Consider the following 18,157-nt stretch of genomic DNA (forward strand, 5'->3'; position numbering starts at 1 on the left):
GACTCTACACATGGACGTCACCAGATGGTCAATATCGAAATCAGATTGATTATGTCCTTTGCAGCCAAAGATGGAGAAGCTCCATACAGTCAGAAAAAACAAGACCTGGAGCTGACTGTGGCTCAGATCATGAGCTGCTTCTTGCAAAATTTCGGCTTAAATTGAAGACCGTAGGGAAAACCACTAAACCATTCAGGTATGACCTCAATCATATCCCTTATGAATGTACAGTGGAGGTGAGGAATAGATTTAAGGGATTCGACCTGATAGACAGAGTGCCTGAGGAACTATGGACGGAGGCCCGTAACATTGTTCAGGAGGCAGCAACTCAATCCATCCCAAAGAAAAAGAAATGCAAGAAAGCAAAGCGGCTGTCTGATGAGGCTTTACAAGTAGCTCACGAAAGAAGGGAAGCGAAAAGCAAGGGAGAAAGGGGAAGATATATCCAATTGAATGCAGAGTTCCAGAGAATAGCAAGGAGAGACAAGAAGGCCTTCTTAAATGAACAATGCAAAGAAATTGAGGAAAACTATAGAATGGTTTCTATAAAAGACTATATAAAAGACTAGAGATCTTTTCAAGAAAATCAGAGATCTCTAGGGAACGTTTTGTGCAAAGACGGGCATGATAAAGGACAAAGAAGGCAGGGACCTAACAGAAGCAGATGAGATTAAGAAGAGGTGGCAAGAATACACAGAAGAATTATACAGGAAAGATCTTAATGTCCCTGATAGCCCTGATAGTGCGGTCACTGAACTTGAGCCGGACATCCTTGAGAGTGAAGTCAAGTGGGCCTTAGGAAGCATTAGTAACAACAAAGCTAGTGGAGATGACAGTATTCCAGCTGAGCTATTTAAAATCCTAAAGTGCTGCACTCAATATGCCAACAAATTTGGAACACTCAACCGTGGCCGCAAGACTGGAAAAGGTCAGTTTACATTCCAATTCCAAAGAAGGGCAACTCCAAAGAGTGTTCAAACTACCGCACAATTGCGCTCATTTCACATGCCAGCAAGGTTATGCTCAAAATCCTACAAGCTAGGCTACAGCAGCATGTGAACAGAGAAGTACCAGAAGTACAAGCTGGGTTTTGAAGAGGCAGAGGAACTAGAGATCAAATTGCCAACATTTGCTTGATCATGGAGAAAGCAAGAGAATTCCAGAAAAAGTCTATTTCTGCTTCATCGACTACGCTAAAGCCTTTGATTGTGTGGATCACAACAAACTGTGGCAAATTCTGAAAGAGATGGGGGTACCAGACCACCTTACCTGTCTCCTGAGAAACCTGTACGAGGGTCAAGAAGCAACAGTAAGAACCGGACATGGAACAACTGATTGGTTCAAAATTGGGAAAGGAGTACGACAAGGCTGTATATTGTCGCCCTGCTTATTTAATTTATATGCAGAGTACATCATGAGAAACGCGGGGTTGGATGAATCACAGGTCGGAATTAAGATTGCTGGGAGAATTATCAACAACCTCAGATACGCAGACGATACCACCCTAATGGCAAAAGCGAAGAGGATCTAAAGAGCCTCTTGTTGAGGGTGAAAGTGGAGAGTGCAAAAGTTGGTTTGAACTCAACATTAATAAAGCTAAGATCATGGCATCTGGCCCCATCACTTCCTGGCATATAGAAGGGGAAGAAATGGAAGCAGTGACAGATTTTACTTTCTTGGGCTCCAAGATCACCGCAGACGGTGACTGTAGCCATGAAATTAAAAGATGCTTGCTCCTTGGGAGGAAAGCTATGGCAAACCTAGACAGCATAGTAAGAAGCACAGACATCACCTTGCCGACAAAGGTTCGTATAATCAAAGCTATGGTTTTCCCAGTAGCAACGTATGGCTGTGAGAGCTGGACTGTAAGGAAGGCTGAGCGCCGAAGAATTGATGCTTTCGAACTGTGGTGCTGGAGAAGACTCTTACGAGTCCCCTGGACTGCAAGGAGGTCAAATCAATCCATCCTAAAGGAAATCAACCCTGAGTGCTCATTGGAAGGACAGATCCTGAAGCTGAAGCTCCAATATTTTGGCCACCTAATGCGAAGAGAAAAGTCACTGGAAAAGACCCTGATGCTGGGAAAGATTGGAGGCAAAAAGAGAAGGGGATGGCAGAGGATGAAATGGCTAGATAGCATCACCGATGCAATGAAGATGAACTTGAGCACACTCCGGGAGAGAGCGGAAGACAGGAAGGCCTGGCGTGCTATGGTCCATGGGGTCACAAAGAGTCGGACACGACTTAACGACTGAACAACAACAACAACATCAGCAGCAGCAGCAACACAGGATTCTCTAGAACAAAACCCAAGCTGTCAAGAATGCACATTTACTGTCAAGAATGCACAGTGATGACTCTTCTCACATGTTGGGAAACTGAGCATAAATGTCTATCAGTAAAATATACTTTAGATCAATAATTTTAATAAGGAATGAAAGAACTAACTATTCTGGGAATCTTACAGAGAGGATAAAAAAATATTTTTCTCATGGCTTCGTTATTTCCAGATATTTTTCATCTCTAGTCTTTCTATTAAAAAAAATATTTTTTTCTGATTTTTTTCCGGGTTTTTTCCAGGCCTTCGTAGCTCTATCAATAACACACAGGCACCATATAGTCAAGTGCTGTAGAGTTCCGTGCAACTAGGCATGTAACGTGCTGTAATACATGAGTTGCTCCTTCGCTTCACTTTCCCCCACTCTTCCCTTCCTTAATATTTCCTTTGCTCCTTTTCACTGCCCTCCTATTGTCTAACTAGATATCCTTTTTTTGATTACCCTTCTTGGGAAATTCTCCTGAGGAAGCTCAGGAGAATCCATGCCCAACTAACGGTGATATTATTCCTAGTCTTTCCCTATCCAAATAGAATGCTACCTTTTTCACAGGCCTTCCCTTATCTTAAACTGAATATCTTAGGATGCCCATCCTTTGGGGTAAAAAAAGAATATATTTCAAGACACCTGTTTTTAGGCTAACAATTCTGTAACAAAAAGATGTCTATTGTGTATACAGCAACAGCAGTCTGTAGACTGCAATCCCCCCCCCCCCCCGCTTCTCTTCAGTTTATTCATTGGCTTCTTTGCCAAGTGTGCATTGTTGCTGCAATCCTGATCCATTAGGAGTTTCCATTAGGTAATGGACTTAAAAAAAAAAGGAAGTGCAAAGTATATTCTGTAGATTCCCCCATCCACAAAGACTGCTGCATTATGTACAGAACAGCTTTGAAAAATGCCCATCTTGCATTGTTTGAGACCATAGCAAAGACTGAAGTGTCTGTTTTTAGCCTGTACATGTATTGCTAAAGTGACGAACTTCCTAACAGATGTCCTTGGAACATTTTTTTTCCCTTTTGTATCATGAACTGTTTTTATTTTATCAAGTAAGGGTGGTAGCAGGGGAACTTTTCCAAACAGAAATAGATTGCAAAAGGTAGCTTCCCCCACCCATGGATAACACTGGGAATGGCAGTGTTGAAACAGTTGACCATGTGCAACTCTTTTGTTCTAGTACTGAGGTTTTACCTAGAACAGGGCGGGCAACTGTGGGAGGTCTGGGTGCCTTTTTGCCACCAGACCACCCCCTTCCTGATGGGCCTCACCGCCTCCTATGGATGCCAGAAAACAAAACATCAGGAAAAACTTCCTGACTGTTAGAGCAATACGACAATGGAACCAATTACCTAGGGAGGTAGTGGGCTCCCCCACACTGGAGGCCTTCAAGATGAGGCTGGACAGCCATATGCCAGGGATGCTCTGCCTTGGATTCCTGCATTGAGCAGGGGGTTGGACTCGATGGCCTTGTGGGCCCCTTCCAACCCTACTATTCTATGATTCTATGAAATAAATAAAGAAATGGCATCCATAGCAGATAGGGAGTACCAAAAGTGGCAAATTTAACTTGTCATTTAACTTGCCAGCTAAATAGTCCCTTTTGGCACTTGGTAGCTGCTACGGACACCATTCCCCCCTCCCCATACATTTTTTTAAATAAGATTTGGGGTGGGGGGAATGGAGGCTGCAGCAGGGGCCATGTGTTGCCCACCGTAATCTAAAGCCTGCAGGCCATGCAAAGAGCTTTGAGAGCCAAAACCATTTGATATTTGTCCCCTTTTGACATTCTTTCATGCCCACATTTGAGCAGCTGATTCTTGTTCTTAACAAATGGAAGGTTTCTCACCAGGCAGTCACTGCCATGGATTGTCAGGTGCACTTATTGGAATACATTGTGTAGGTTCTACCTATTTCTATATGGTTCATCACCATACTAGGTGTGTCTAGAAGCCTCTGCAAGGCCTTTTGTGACACAGGGCCATCTGGATCCTGGTAAGCCCCATGACCTTGGGCGGAGTCTGGATGGAAACCTAGAAATTCTTTGTAGATCTGGCCCGCAAATTTGGCTTCATCAGTGGAATTTCACTTGCTAGCTTCACCCATTCCAGCTTATGGTGTGTTGTATATTAGTCATGTTGAATACATTTAAGATTTGTGTGTGTGTGGCAGTTATAACATTTTGGAGAGCTATTTTGTTGTTTGAATAATTTGAGTCTCCCATGAGGTTTCTCAAACATGTTAGTATTTGAAAAGTGCATCTAGTTAAAAATGAACTTTTCAAGGGAAAGTTTTGTGCATCAGTAAGTAGTACTTTTATTACCAGTTCTGTATACATTTTCAGGGCTCACTATTTCAGGATAAAATCTGAGTATTTTGTGGAACTTTCTGCAGATGCAGAAGCCTATGTAATATTAATATAGCAAAATAACCTGTTGCATTGAGTTGATGTAATAGCAACTGTTAGGACTGTGAAACAAGCAACAAAGCTGTTGGCTGTTGATTTTTATGGGTTCTGTTAAACCTGAAATAGGTTTATGAATGAGAACTTTCTATATGTTTGTGCCTGAACGTAACTCTTAACAGCCAGCAGAATAGAACATAGAAAAGGGCCATGATTTGGTTTATTGCCCTTTGCCTCCCCTGTGCTTGACACAGTCATAAGAAGAGGAGAGGCTGAATGAAAAGAGATAATACTGAAGTGTCAGCAGCAGTAGAATTTAGTACCGAAGTTAAACAGGGGCAAGAGGATGCTACACAAATATTTCATTTCAGTTCTCTTGCTGGTGTGTTTTTCAGGGGTGGGAGTTTTCAAACAGCTGAAAGTGTTTTGCAGCACAGTCTCTTGCCTGGTATCCACTTGGAGTTGAGCAATGCTTCCTGCCCCCACTCTCTTTGGCTTTGTGACATTACCATGCAGCTGTATCTGACGGGCTTCATGGCATTGTGATGTCATCATGTTAACATGATATCCATTTGTCTGGGGTCCCAGTCCCAGGAACAAGAGGTAGCTAAAGGGAAAAAGTATGGCACTGGAGCAGCAGTTGAATGGGGATGAAAGTATCAGTGAACACTGATATCAGTAAACCTTGGGGGTGGATGGGGGGAGTTGGGGAACATTCCAGCCCTCTACTAGTGACACAGCACTAGTAGAATTTCAGTTGAGTTCTTGAGGTAGGCACCAGTCAGAAAAGATAAAAGTTTGGTTGTGCAGTAAGTACATGTCATTTGTTATGGCGGTCTATTTGTTTGTTTTAATACCAGGTTTGGGCTATGATTTATTTTTACTGTGTGCTCTGTTTCTTTCTAGTGTTGACAAAACACTAAACTTTACATTTGTTTTAAATAGAGGGATGGTACCAGTAAAATTACTTTCACTGTAGCACTGTGATACAGGGATTGGTCTATTTCATTTTTTTCATTTTGCCTTCTCAGTCTTCCTGGAACCAGAGACCTTGGACCTCTTTTTTGATCTGTATCATTCCCTCCCATCAATGCTGTCTCAGTTAGTAAGTATGTCTTTAGTAATCTTCCATATGCAAAGGAAGGAAGTGGTTTCTGAAGAGCTGTCCCCATAGCAGTATGTTTGTTAAATGTATGAAACTAAAAAATGCCCCTTGTCTCTCCAAGCTTTCACTTCTGCTTCTATAATGCAGTGGGATCTCTGATAAAGTCTAGAGCAGCTTTCCCCAACCTGGTGCCCACCAGGTGTTTTGGATTGCAATACCCATCATCCCTGACCATTAGCCATCCTGGCTGAGGCTAATGGGAGTTTTAGTCCAAAACACCTGGAGGGTACTAGGTTGGGGAAAGCTGGTCTGGGGAAAGCTGAACGCACACAACTGCAATTGAACTCAGTGGGACTTTAGTGCTGGGCAACCCTATTCTGTGGTCTTGACAAGATGGCCACTGCAATGCTAACTCTGTGCTCAATCAGCAGCATGTTAATAAATGCATCAAGAGCCACAGCTACTCTCACAGTGCATAGCAGCTGCACAGCGCTCTCTCCCCCTTTCCCACAGACAAAAATGCACAGAAACGAATCAACAGGCAACAGCATGGAGGGTCTGGCCAAGCTTTCCCTCCTCTGCTGTGATAGGCCTTGGCTTTGCTCACATATGTGGGGTGTTTTTGACCTTGTTTTCCCTGCTGCAGCTGCAGAGTTGAGAGAGTTGTTGTTCTGAGAGTCCCAAGGGAGATACCTGATGGGAATCTTCTCTATGGGCCTTTGCTGTCCTTGGATGCTGGGTGCTTATGCAAAGTGCTGCCTTTGTGGACTGCCATTTCACTAACATTCTCCATCACCAATTTCCCTCCTTCCACTTGGGTGATCTTGTATGCTCACAGTTCCATAGGTTTCAGCAGAGGGACGTAGCCCCATGGTACAGGAGGTCTTGTTATGCGGATTGTCTTTCCCTATTACAGTGTATATGTTCTCTTTGCTGGGTCATAATTGGCCACTAGGCTAGTTGGGAGTCTTATCTTCAAACATGCCTTGAAGTAAGTGTGTGCGCATGCATGCGCACACACGTACAATGAGGGTGGGTTGCTACTCAAGGCTATCTATTACGTTTAATTGTCGCATTTAGAGTGTGTTTGTTGTGCCTTTCAGGTGGGACTGGCATAAGAGGTAGTCCCCCATTATGGAATGGTGGATAGGGTCCTAAGAAACCTGATAACTCTTCCATTCTTCCTCCACCATGCTCCCTTTTATGCGGAGTTTTAGCCTTACATTGCCATAGCTGCAACAGTTCACCTACCATGTTGTAACAGCCCAGCATGAGTTACTGGGCTGTTATAGCATATCTTTTGCTTAATCACAGCATACCATTAGCCTGCGGAAAGGGACATCAGTGCTGGCCCAAGACATTTCTTTTCCTGAGTCAGAGCAGCAAACGGATCTCCCCGACCCCCGCAAGTCAAGGCACATAGTACCCAAGGCCAGTCAAGTTATTTGGCACCTGAGGCAGAAAATCCCCAAAGTACCGGTTCTCCTCCATGATAGTAAAAAAAATACAACAATAATTAATTAAATAAGAACTTGTTGCCCTTTCATGGTGCCCCGAATCAGCTGCCTGAGGTGGTTGCCTTATACTGACGAATGATAGGGCTGGCCCTGGGGGATCCTGTTCAGCTGTCATGTTAGGAGGATATGATCATACCAGACATCTGATTTTCTGTGGAGGCAAAATGTGTATAACTGTATCTGGATTGTATGCGCTGTGTAGGTATTACTAGGGATGTACAGATTTTGTTAAATCCGTACCGTCTGTGTTTTGCAGATTGTCAAGTGTCTTTCATTCCATTGTCCACTTATTGACAGAATTGCATTTATTTTAGGGATGTGTGAGAATTTTATTCCAGTTGCACAAGTGTGCACTAGTGCAAGTGAGAATTTGCACAAATCCCCTACAAAAGTGTAAAACCAGTCTCTAATTACGTGGAATCCGTGTGACTTGGAAAAAGCTCGTCCATTGTGCAGTCCGCAGATGGGATTGATAGAAATCCAAACTCATTTGAATCCATTGCAGATTTCCCCAACATCCCTAGGTATTACACATGTAGGTGTATTTTGATTCACCTTGCCTAATGTTTTTATTGTGGCCAATATAAGTTCATGACAACTTCTGTATCTTAAATATAATCTGTGTAGGACTACACTAGCTGTTGTTCCTGTATGACTGTAGAGAGCTTCCTAAGCTAGCAGAAACATGACTGGTGTAGCATCAAGGAGCCCTGCTGCTTTTTGTGTGGTTATAGATCCTTTGGTTTCAAAAAGGAATATGTATATCATGCTAAAAAATAAATCTTTGAAATCCTTGTTTCCTTTGTAGGCACTTTCCTGTTTAGTTCAGTTTGCTTCTACAAGGCGATCCTTATTTAGCAACCCAGAACGTGCCAAGTACCTTGGTAATCTGGTCAAAGGAGTAAAAAGAATACTTGAAAATCCTCAGGTATATACTTTTCAATCTTCTCACCAGTTCTAGTGTATATAATTTTCAGTTTACTGTTAATTTTTGGGACTGGCTGTGGTAGTCCACAGGCAAAATTTGCCTGTGGAGGACTTCTAGCTGGCACTTGGGGTGTTGTGTAGGGAGGAGGAGTTGGGGGTAATGTTCCTCTCCTCCTCCCCACCCCACTTCAGCCACTTTAAATTGTGGCGGCAGCAGCTGCATTCTGTACTTCCTGAGCAACCACACACAGAACGTTATGGGGCATCCTCTGGCGCCTTCGGTACGACGCGGTGGTGAGAAGAAGCGGGTCATTGCTCCCAGTTCCTCCATCCAGTGAGTAGCTGCTGTGGTGCTGCCTGGGCCTGGGAGAAGACATGAGGATCAGGAAGTGGTTGGCCTTCAGTGTTCATTGCGAGATTGGCCTGCTGGCCAACCACTGGACCTGTTATATTTGTGCCTGTTTCTAGAAGGAAAAGTAAGCTTTTAAAATACTCTCAAGCAGTGTTAATTTTGTTTTTTTGTAAATAGACGCTTGAAAATATTTGAAATGTACATTAGGTTTGAAAAAACAAAACAAAACACAGCTGTTCATAACTAATTAACTACTCTATGTTAGGTAGCCAGGTGAGAGTAAATTGAACGATAGAGATGGCATATGTGTGTTTGTGTGCTACTTGCTTTCTGTTGCACTCCTTGGCCTTGTTAAGAAAGTGTGCATCTGCACACGTTTAGACAGATTTTCACCTGATTGGGGAGGTCTGGGGAGAAGCAGCCCTTGGTCTTCGAATAGCTTTGGATCAGAAAGCAATCAAACAGCTCTCCTTTCTTCTGCCGCAGCATTGCTCAGATCATGCTCTACTCCTAGTGCAGTGTGGGTTCTAACAGAGTTGCTAAAGGCACAAGAGAATATTCACCCCCCAGCCACCTGGTCCTTGGTAGACATCGACAAGGGGCAGCCGAGTTGTTTACATCACTGTCTTTTACAATGTTTTTTTCCTGAGGTATCAGGGTAGATAAAAATCGATGCTTTAAAAAAATCAGTTTAACACATTAAATCAGTTTTTTAAAAATTTAAATCATTTTTAAAACATCCTGAATAAAATACTAAATTTATCTCTGACAAAAAATAACATAATTACAATTAAATCTCATCATAAACATGCTAAACCGACACTTATAGTCTCATAAAAATGAAGATAGCTACCAGTCAAATGGGCATTAATTACAGTTTTTCATCTCATGACAATTGCTCTGTCTAGTCTAACTTTCAGCTTTTGCCTTTTGAAAGTTCTGTGCTTTCAGTTTCTCTGAGTAAACACACAGGCTAGATAAGATTGTTTTTCTGTGCTTATGTGGTGGTGGAGTTGGGCCAGCCAAGGCAGAGGAGTTAGTTAAGACAGAAGAAAGACAATATAGCAGGGTGGGTAATAATCAATGCTTTAAAAAATCTTTAAAATTGGATTAAAAATATATACTGGATTTTTAAAATCTCCATAACTATCAAACTTTCCTTTGACCTATCAGTAGGTGTTTTTGTTTGCTACCTAATTTTTTGTGAGGGCAAAGCCGGGCCAAGGCAAAATGAAGCAGAAAAGAGCAATACTGGGGGGGAAAAGAATAAGACAGAATTGTTCAGTGTGCATCTTCCTACATTCTCATACTAAGGCTGCAATCCTATACCCACTTACCTGAGAGTGAGCTCCATTGAACTCCATGGAATTTATTTATGGGGAGACAATCATAAGATTGTGCTGTTAACCTCAAAATGGCATGGGTGCTGGTCATAAGAAAGATCCTATATAGGAATATTTTAAAGACATTCCCTCTATAGATAAAAAGGCAAGCATGCAAAATATATACAGTGAGACATATATAAAGCTTGTTTGTAAGAACAAAACAGTGTAAATAATACTGTGTTTAAAGTAACATGGCTTAGTGGTCAGAATTTTCACCATTATTCAGGAGATATATGAAACAGTTTCAATGGGAAATTTGATTTAAATTGGTGATTTAAATTGACCTTTTTTCTTGCTGATTTAAATCCTGGAAGGAGCAATCCTGTGGCCACTAGACAGTGGCTAGATGGCCATAGGATATGGTGTTTTCCGGGAACTGACCTCCCTCCATTTTCACACTACCCCCCTCGGGTGGCAGTGTGGAACAGCCCCCTCCTCCATGCTCACAAGAGGAGAGTGGAGTGGCCAGAAAGGGGTGTGTCTGGGGGGGCGTTCCTGGGTGGGGAGAGTGTAGCTGCCTGCACAACACATCCTATGTGTTGTACAGCAGCCTCCTTCCCTGCTCCGTGCTCCCATGGCTAGACAGCTGCAATCGGCTGTCTAGCTGAAAAAGCAGAGCAGGAGGAGCGTGGAGGGAACAATCCCCTCCACACTTCTCCTGCCACACTTTGGCTAGGTGGTTGCCCCCGAGTTTGGAGGCAGCCGCCTATCTTGATAGGATTGCGCCCTAAATTGCCTTGATTTAAATCAATCCACCCTGAGGAGTGTTAAAGTTGAAACACACTGGAATCCTGTGGTTTGGAGGATAATAAATTATTTGCAACTAGAAGGACTTCTGCCGTTTGTTTTGCTTTAACATCAGTTGGCACATGCATACATACCGGGGCTGGGCAACTTGTGGCTCTGCAGATGTTTTGGGCTTCAGCCTCCACCGTTGGCCACTATAGAGCTGATGGGAGTTGCAAGCCAAAACATCTGGAGGCCCACAACTTGCCCATCCCTGACATACACGTACTTTACTAAACATGAAGTCAAAGAGACAGCCACCTGCTGCACTGCTGTTGCCCTTTTCCTGATCACCTACCACATGGACTTAGCTCCTCCTCTGTGTCTCAGCTTTGCTTATCAAATTCTTTTGCTCTCTTAAAATAGCATTTGGTTTTTCTAAATATGTTCCATATGCAGTCTGTTGTTACGTCCCTGTTCTGTTTTGTATCATGGCCTTTACTGCCCCTCTAAATCCTTCAGGATCCTTTTTAGGAGACGCAGATCATTCTGGGTTGACTGTCCTGTGCAGAATTATATGCTTTCTATTTTAGAATTATGTATGTGAGCCATTAGACAATGACTCTAATCATGAAAATCCTTTGTGTTTTTTTGTGTAATTTAGGGTTTATCTGACCCTGGTAACTATCATGAATTCTGTCGATTTTTGGCTCGACTGAAGACAAATTATCAACTGGGGGAGTTAGTAGTTGTGAAAGATTACCCAGAAGTTATTAGACTGATAGCCAGCTTCACTATTACTAGCTTACAGGTAAGGCAGTGGTAGAAGTGTTCTGTGATATTATGAAAAGGATGGGGTTTTTTGGTACATTGCTTGGATGGTGATGGATTTATGGAAAGTGAGTGTTACCTTACATGTGCCAGTAACATTATTCTGTGAGATCATTGGCTTTGGGCTCCATATCTTTCTACAGTTTTACATAATGTCATGGGGCTTTGGTTCTAACTGAAGCATGAACAGAAATAATAAATACCAGTGGTAGTGTAGATTGCAATGTTTGTAATTGCTCACATTGGGCTAAAACATACTCTAATGAAAATCTCATTTTGTTTCTTTCTAGCATTGGGAATTTGCACCAAACAGCGTTCATTATTTGCTCACTCTTTGGCAGAGAATGGTTGCCTCGGTGCCTTTTGTTAAATCATCAGAACCCCATCTCTTAGATACATATGCACCTGAGATCACAAAGGCGTATATTACTTCTAGATTGGAATCTGTCTCCATGGTTATGAGGTAACATTGAGTAGTATTCTCCATGAGTAGAGTGGTACTGTTTCAGACTTGATAGCATGCTGTCTTTTTCATGTATATTTATCTTGTATTAGGATAACAGCATAGAGTTCATTTATGATACACATTCAAGGAGAAAAATGCTACTGAAATCAATTGGCTCCAATCTAAGTTTGGGCTATTTCTCATGTTGTATTTCTAAAATAATAAATGCAAAGCTGCAGGTCATAGTTGTTTAGTTCCATTGTCTTTCTCTATGTTTTGTGTTTTGTTGTTTTTTGAAGGAACTCTACAGATAAGTTTTTATGCTTGATTTCAGCTTATCGTTCTTAGGTAATGACTTGAAAGTCTAAGCCAAAATGCTTAAATTCATACGGTAAGACCAAAGCATAGTACAGAATGTAATTTGCACAGAATGATTTTACGTTTTAAATATGTATTCTAGAGATGGCTTGGATGATCCCTTGGATGATACAGCCACAGTATTTCAGCAGCTGGAGCAACTGTGCACAGTTAGCAGATGTGAATATGAAAAGACTTGTGCTCTTCTTGTACAGCTGTTTGACCAAAATGCACAAAACTATCAGAAGTTGTTGCAGTCTTCTAGTAGAAATCCCCTGGCAGCCTCAATTCAAGAAGGTTAGTATATATTATCTTTCCAATTTTATTGTGCACACGACTATCTGTCTGGCACATCTGATTTTTCCTTCCTGAACCACTTTGCTGGAAACAGCTTAGGGCTACATCCAGTGTTAGGTAAGCAGATGTCACTTGTGCAGTGCAAGTTCCCCTTCTCCTGCCCCCCCCCTTGCCTCTTCAAATCTGATCTTTGGGGTCCCCCAGAGATAAGAGCAGATTTCAGGGTGCGTGGAGGGCTGCAGAGGGAAGGGAGAATTGTCCCCAGCCTCTGATGGAAGGTTTCTGTCAACAAGAGTGATGCCACCTGGATTTTCAGAGGGTGAGGAATGCTAGGTTTTGGAATAACTGATTTTTTACCTGGGAGAATGCCCCCAGTACCTTGCCTTTTTTTTTTATAAATATTTTAATAGTTTCTTTGCTTCAACAAATACAGAAGAAAAATAAAGGATTACAAAATTGAGAAGCCATTATAACCGTTTATATCAATACTCTGATTCGATTTCCAAAATTCAATTAATGGGCAGCATATATTTACAAAATCCTTCCCCCCACCCTTCCCTTCCATTTTTGTTAATTTTGATATTTGCATGACATCCTGTATTTTGATGCATTTCTTGATTGAGTGGCGTTAATATTGTGCCAGTTTTTTTTTTTTTACAATTATAATCTTGACTGCTGTTTCAAATGCCCTTTCCTAGGAACTGCAATGGATGGGATGGGGGAAATGTCGCAAAGCTTCAGCATTCAGTACACTTGAGATTGAAGTAGTGCTCTTAGTAACAAGTAGACCAGCCTTCTCCTCGTCCTATCTATTTGCATGTTTAAGCCCCACTCCATTGCTACTGAAGTAATCCAAAAGGTTGGCCAGCAATTGTGCCCTTCAGCTCAAATTGAACTATTCATGTGCATGGAGGGTCCCTGGGTGAGCAACAGGAGTAGCCATGCATAGCTGTCCTGGGAATTCTTCGAAGGGTGGGATATAAATCCCTGTAATAAATTAAAATTACAGACCTGAAAGGATAATAATAGCCATATGTAACAGGCTGGAAATTCATCAAATGCCTGGCTTCTATCTAAATATAGAGAGCTAGAGTGGTATATTGTTTAAAGTGTTGGACTTAGACTGACAGAGACCCAGGATCAAATCCCTGCATGGCAACAAAGCTTACTGGATAACTAGTTTACATTTTCTTAGCGTTACTTATCCCATAGGGTTGTTGTGAGGATTTTTTTTTTAAGGGGTAGGGATGGGGACATGTATACAATCCTGAACTCTTTGGAGGAAAAGTGAGATAAAAGGGTCTCAGGAGGTAGAGAGCTAATGAACAGGGAACATAGAGGTCAGCTGTAGAAAGGCAGAAAAGGACTCGGTGGACCAAGAAACAGGAATATAAGTGGAGGACACAGAAGCCTGAGGAGAAGATGGGCAGTTAAATAAAGGAGGAACCAGTGAAGGGCAAAGAAAGGCCATGTTTGGACATTACAATAGCCCATGATGGGCTAATAAGCTACTGTGAGCTTGATCCTTAAAGCGCTTTAGCGAGCTATAGCCCTCAGCCCAGCTTCTATTGCAGCACTGACTCTGGGGCAAAAATAGGCTGAGGGCTATAGATTGCTAAAGCCCTTCAGTGCTTTTGTAACCAAGTGAAAATGCCCCCCCTCCCCGAATACAGGCTGTGTAAATTTTTCTTCCTATACCGCCCCCTCCCCCAGCTTTTATTGCCACAAACTACTTTTTTGAGCACTTGGGATCTTTGCTGCTGGGTGAGCGATTGTGCTGGGTTTGGCTGGCAGATTGGTACCTCCTCAGTGGAGAAGGCTGTTTGTAAAGTTTTCTCCCAATCCTTCAATCTCCCCAGCTTTTATTGCCACAAACCCCATTTTTGGTGCATTTGGGATCTCCTAATGACAACCCTGTATTCGGGGGGGGGGGGGCATTTTCACTTCATCGCTAAGGTGCTAAAGCCCTAAAGAGATCTATAGCCCTTAGCTTATTTTTGCATTTCTGAAACAGAGGCTGGGCTGAAGGCTATAGATGGCTAAAGTGCTTTAGAGCTTTAGTGATCAAGCAAAAATGCCCCCTCCCCCCCACCGGAATACAGGCTTTTCCTAATGACAAGCCAGTATTCCAGGGGGAGGCGCATTTTTGCTTCATTGTTAAAACACTTTAGCTATCTATAGCCCTCAGCCCAGCCTCTATTGCTGCAATGAGTAGAGCGGCAGCAGTTTTGACCGGTCTTGCAGTACAGGTCTCTGATCAGCCAAAATAACTCACAGTGACTGCCAGACGACACAGTAACCCACAATGGGTTAAATAAACCCTACTGCAGACCGTGGGTTATTAGTGTGGGTTATTTTGGTCGATTAAGCCGTCGTGGGTAAAATCACGACAGATGACACGATAACCCATGATGGGTTAAATAAAACATCGTGGGTTAATTAACCCATCGCGGTTATCATGTTGTCTGAACCCAAAGTCAAGAGGGCCAAAGAAAGCGAGATGATGGGCTGGGTTTGTGTTTTATTAATTGTTGTACTTTTATTGGTTTTGATTCTGTTTCTCCATTCCAAATTTGGTGAGAGATAAATTCCGTTTGTAGAAGCCATGCTATTTGTCCTCAGCAAGTCATGTTCTTTTTAACAATTCTGTCTTTCTACCCCATGAACATATGAAGCTGCCTTACATTGAGTCAGGCCTTTGGTCCCTAGGCCAGACATAGACCTGGCTCGTGCTATCACCATGAGTTAAACAAGCATGTTTTAAGCTTGGGTGTGTGCTGGCCGCCATTTGCCGAATCACTGCCTGGACACAGCTTGTTGTGTCATCTGAACCCAGGCAGCATGGTTTGTTGGATGGGGAAACAACCTTCAAATAACCCATGGGCTGTTGTTGAGCGGGTGATTAGGCAAACAGCACTTGGCACACACCACAGCTTAAACAAGCGACCATGGCTTGTTTAACCCACAGTGATTGTGTGAACTGGCCCATAGTATTGTTGGTCTCAGGCAGAGCTTTGGCTTCCTAGCATATGTTATCTGAAACCTCTAAACTAGAGATGCAGTGTTCTATAACTGAGCTATGGCCCCTCCTTCCAACGTATTTGGCTGGGTCTCCCAGTGCAAATGCCAGTGCCAGTGTGGCCTGGCAAAATCCAAGGAAGCAATGAAGGCCAAAAGGCAAAGTTGCCTGTGACAGCAACTGGCTGAATTGCTGTCATGGAACGTTCATATTCAACAAACATGTTGTGTTTTGCTGCAAGATGCTATAATGTATCTGGAAATGCCTAGTAGAGGTATTGGACAGAGGGCCTTAAACTCCCTAATCGAGAATTAAAGGAAGGCAGGTGTGTTATGTTACTGAGTGACCTGGTTCGCATGACACGCCGGGCTCATTGGGGGTTGTTTAACCAGTGTTGAGCCGTGGTGTGTGCCAGGTGACATTTTGAATATGCAACCCCTGCTCAGCGGTTGCTGTGTCGTGTGAAGCCGGCCACTGAGGGTCATTTGGCGGTTAAACAACCTTTGAAAAGCTGTTGGTTTATTATGTGGCTTTGGTCACTGTGCCACTACATAAACATGCATGCTCATCTTTACTAGGTGGCCTTATTTAAGTCACTGTCTCAGCTTCAAACCACCACTACCATCTGCAGTAACCAGATAATAACGCTGACCTAATTTACAGCGTTGTTGGTAATGTGTGCAAAGTTCTTTTAATGCTCATAAAGCAATATAGAGATGACCATAATTAAAACAGAAGATGCATCTTTTGAAATTAAGGGTGTCGGATATTTTGTACCCAAAGCTATATGATCAAAGCGGTTAGCTATTCTCAAAAAACTTCTGTAGGTCAGTGGTTTTGAATCATGTTTTTCTTGCAAGGAACAATGGCAGTACTTTATTTTTGTATGACTCTTTATATAATATTCACTTTCTTTTCTGTGGACTAAACATTTCTGTTAGCACAGAACAATAAATGTTACCTCCCCTAGTTATACACACTTTAATTTCGATGTTTAATGGCTTTTAATGTTACAAAATAAGTTAATATAATATTAAGACCTCATTTTATTATATTGTCTTGCTCTCTGTATCGATTGTGATGCAGTCATGGTTTACTAAAACAATAATCCCCAAGAAATGGGTCATTAACAGTAGTTAACGATTACTTGTGATCTATGGTAATGACTGATTTCTTTGGGATTATTGCTGTTATAAAACATAATTACAGATTATTACAGCAATAATTATTTTGGTAAAGAAAAAATATTCTCTTGAAGCAGCTGGAAAAGCAACAATACTGAATGTTTTCAGTAGAGGAAGTAAGCACAGAGAATTTTGATGGAAAATGAATTCTATTTTTTGTGGATAGGGACCAGCTCGAGACTATTAGCCAAATACCTTGTGTGCTGACAAAGGTACTTCTGAATTTAATCTGGAATTTTGAGGAGGTTATCAATCCATATTATGGCTTTTTACATTTCAGTCTTGCCAGTATTTAGACATTCAGTTATGGTGATGCTGGCCTTAGCACTGTGAAATCATACTTAATTGTTAAATATTGATGTGTTTTTAAAAGATAAGCATTTGATTACAGAGCGGCTGTTCACGTGACATGACAGCTCACCCTCTGTGAGGCTGCAGTGTGTGTAGGGTGTGTGCAGCTGCCATTTTGAATATGCAACCACCGCTTGTGGGAACCTGGTGAGCATGGGTTGAACAACCCTTGCATGATACATGGCCTGTTGTTTAACCCTTGCATAACCACCTGACATGGCAACCCCTGAGAGCGGGTTGGATATGCAACCTAGACCCATGGGCGCCGCGGCTCATTGTGAGCTAAATATCTCCGTCGGAACCCTGTCAGAGTCTGCTTTAATGACAGCAACCAAATATATAATAATATTGGGATTGCAAAATTAGATTCTTTCTTCTTCAAAATGTAGAACTCATTAAATCATCCAATGGCTGCTGAGGAAGAGAGTTTTACAGCCCTTAAAAAACCGTAATACGGGTATGGATTTCCTAACCTCCGGCAGGTTGTTCTAGAACTTAGGAGCTACCACAGTAAAGATCCTGCTTCTAATTGCTTCTGTCCTAAATCTGATGGACGGATAGACCAGCAAATTGTGCCTGCTGACCCGATATCAGCTGATGTGTGCTCCCATAGGGATTGGTGATCTGATAGGTATGTGGGTTGCAGGATTTGTAAGACTTTAAAGGTTAAGACCAGCACCAATGTAGTTGGCACCAAACTGATTAAATATGAATGCATCTCCCAACACTGGTCGGGAGATGCACCAGTCAAACATTCTAAGTCATCTTAAAAGGACGGTCCCAGGTGGAGTGTATTGCAGTAATCAAGCCTTGTACTTACAGAAGCATGTATCAGCATAGCCATGTCAGCCCTTAGGAACAGAGCCTCCACACTGGCCTGGTTCAGACTATAGTTTAACATTATGTCTGAACCAGGCCAATGTGGAG

The 18,157-nt window shown here is 42.3% G+C and overlaps 1 protein-coding gene across 1 annotated transcript in view; it reads left to right on the plus strand.

The window, feature by feature from the left end:
• The window catches only part of RANBP17 (RAN binding protein 17), a 271,515-nt gene that overhangs the window by 32,415 nt on the left and 220,943 nt on the right, over nucleotides 1-18,157 (plus strand). Inside the window, exons 8-12 of the mRNA XM_084825522.1 lie at nucleotides 5,766-5,839; nucleotides 8,165-8,284; nucleotides 11,411-11,557; nucleotides 11,868-12,040; nucleotides 12,483-12,676. Of these exons, the coding sequence (XP_084681648.1) occupies nucleotides 5,766-5,839; nucleotides 8,165-8,284; nucleotides 11,411-11,557; nucleotides 11,868-12,040; nucleotides 12,483-12,676 (708 nt within the window). The remainder of the gene's footprint in view (nucleotides 1-5,765; nucleotides 5,840-8,164; nucleotides 8,285-11,410; nucleotides 11,558-11,867; nucleotides 12,041-12,482; nucleotides 12,677-18,157) is intronic.

The sequence above is a fragment of the Heloderma suspectum genome, chromosome 1 (genome assembly GCF_057233095.1).
Source record: "Heloderma suspectum isolate Gila_16-S chromosome 1, 16-S_ref, whole genome shotgun sequence".
In the NCBI taxonomy this organism is placed as follows: Eukaryota; Metazoa; Chordata; class Lepidosauria; order Squamata; family Helodermatidae; genus Heloderma; species Heloderma suspectum.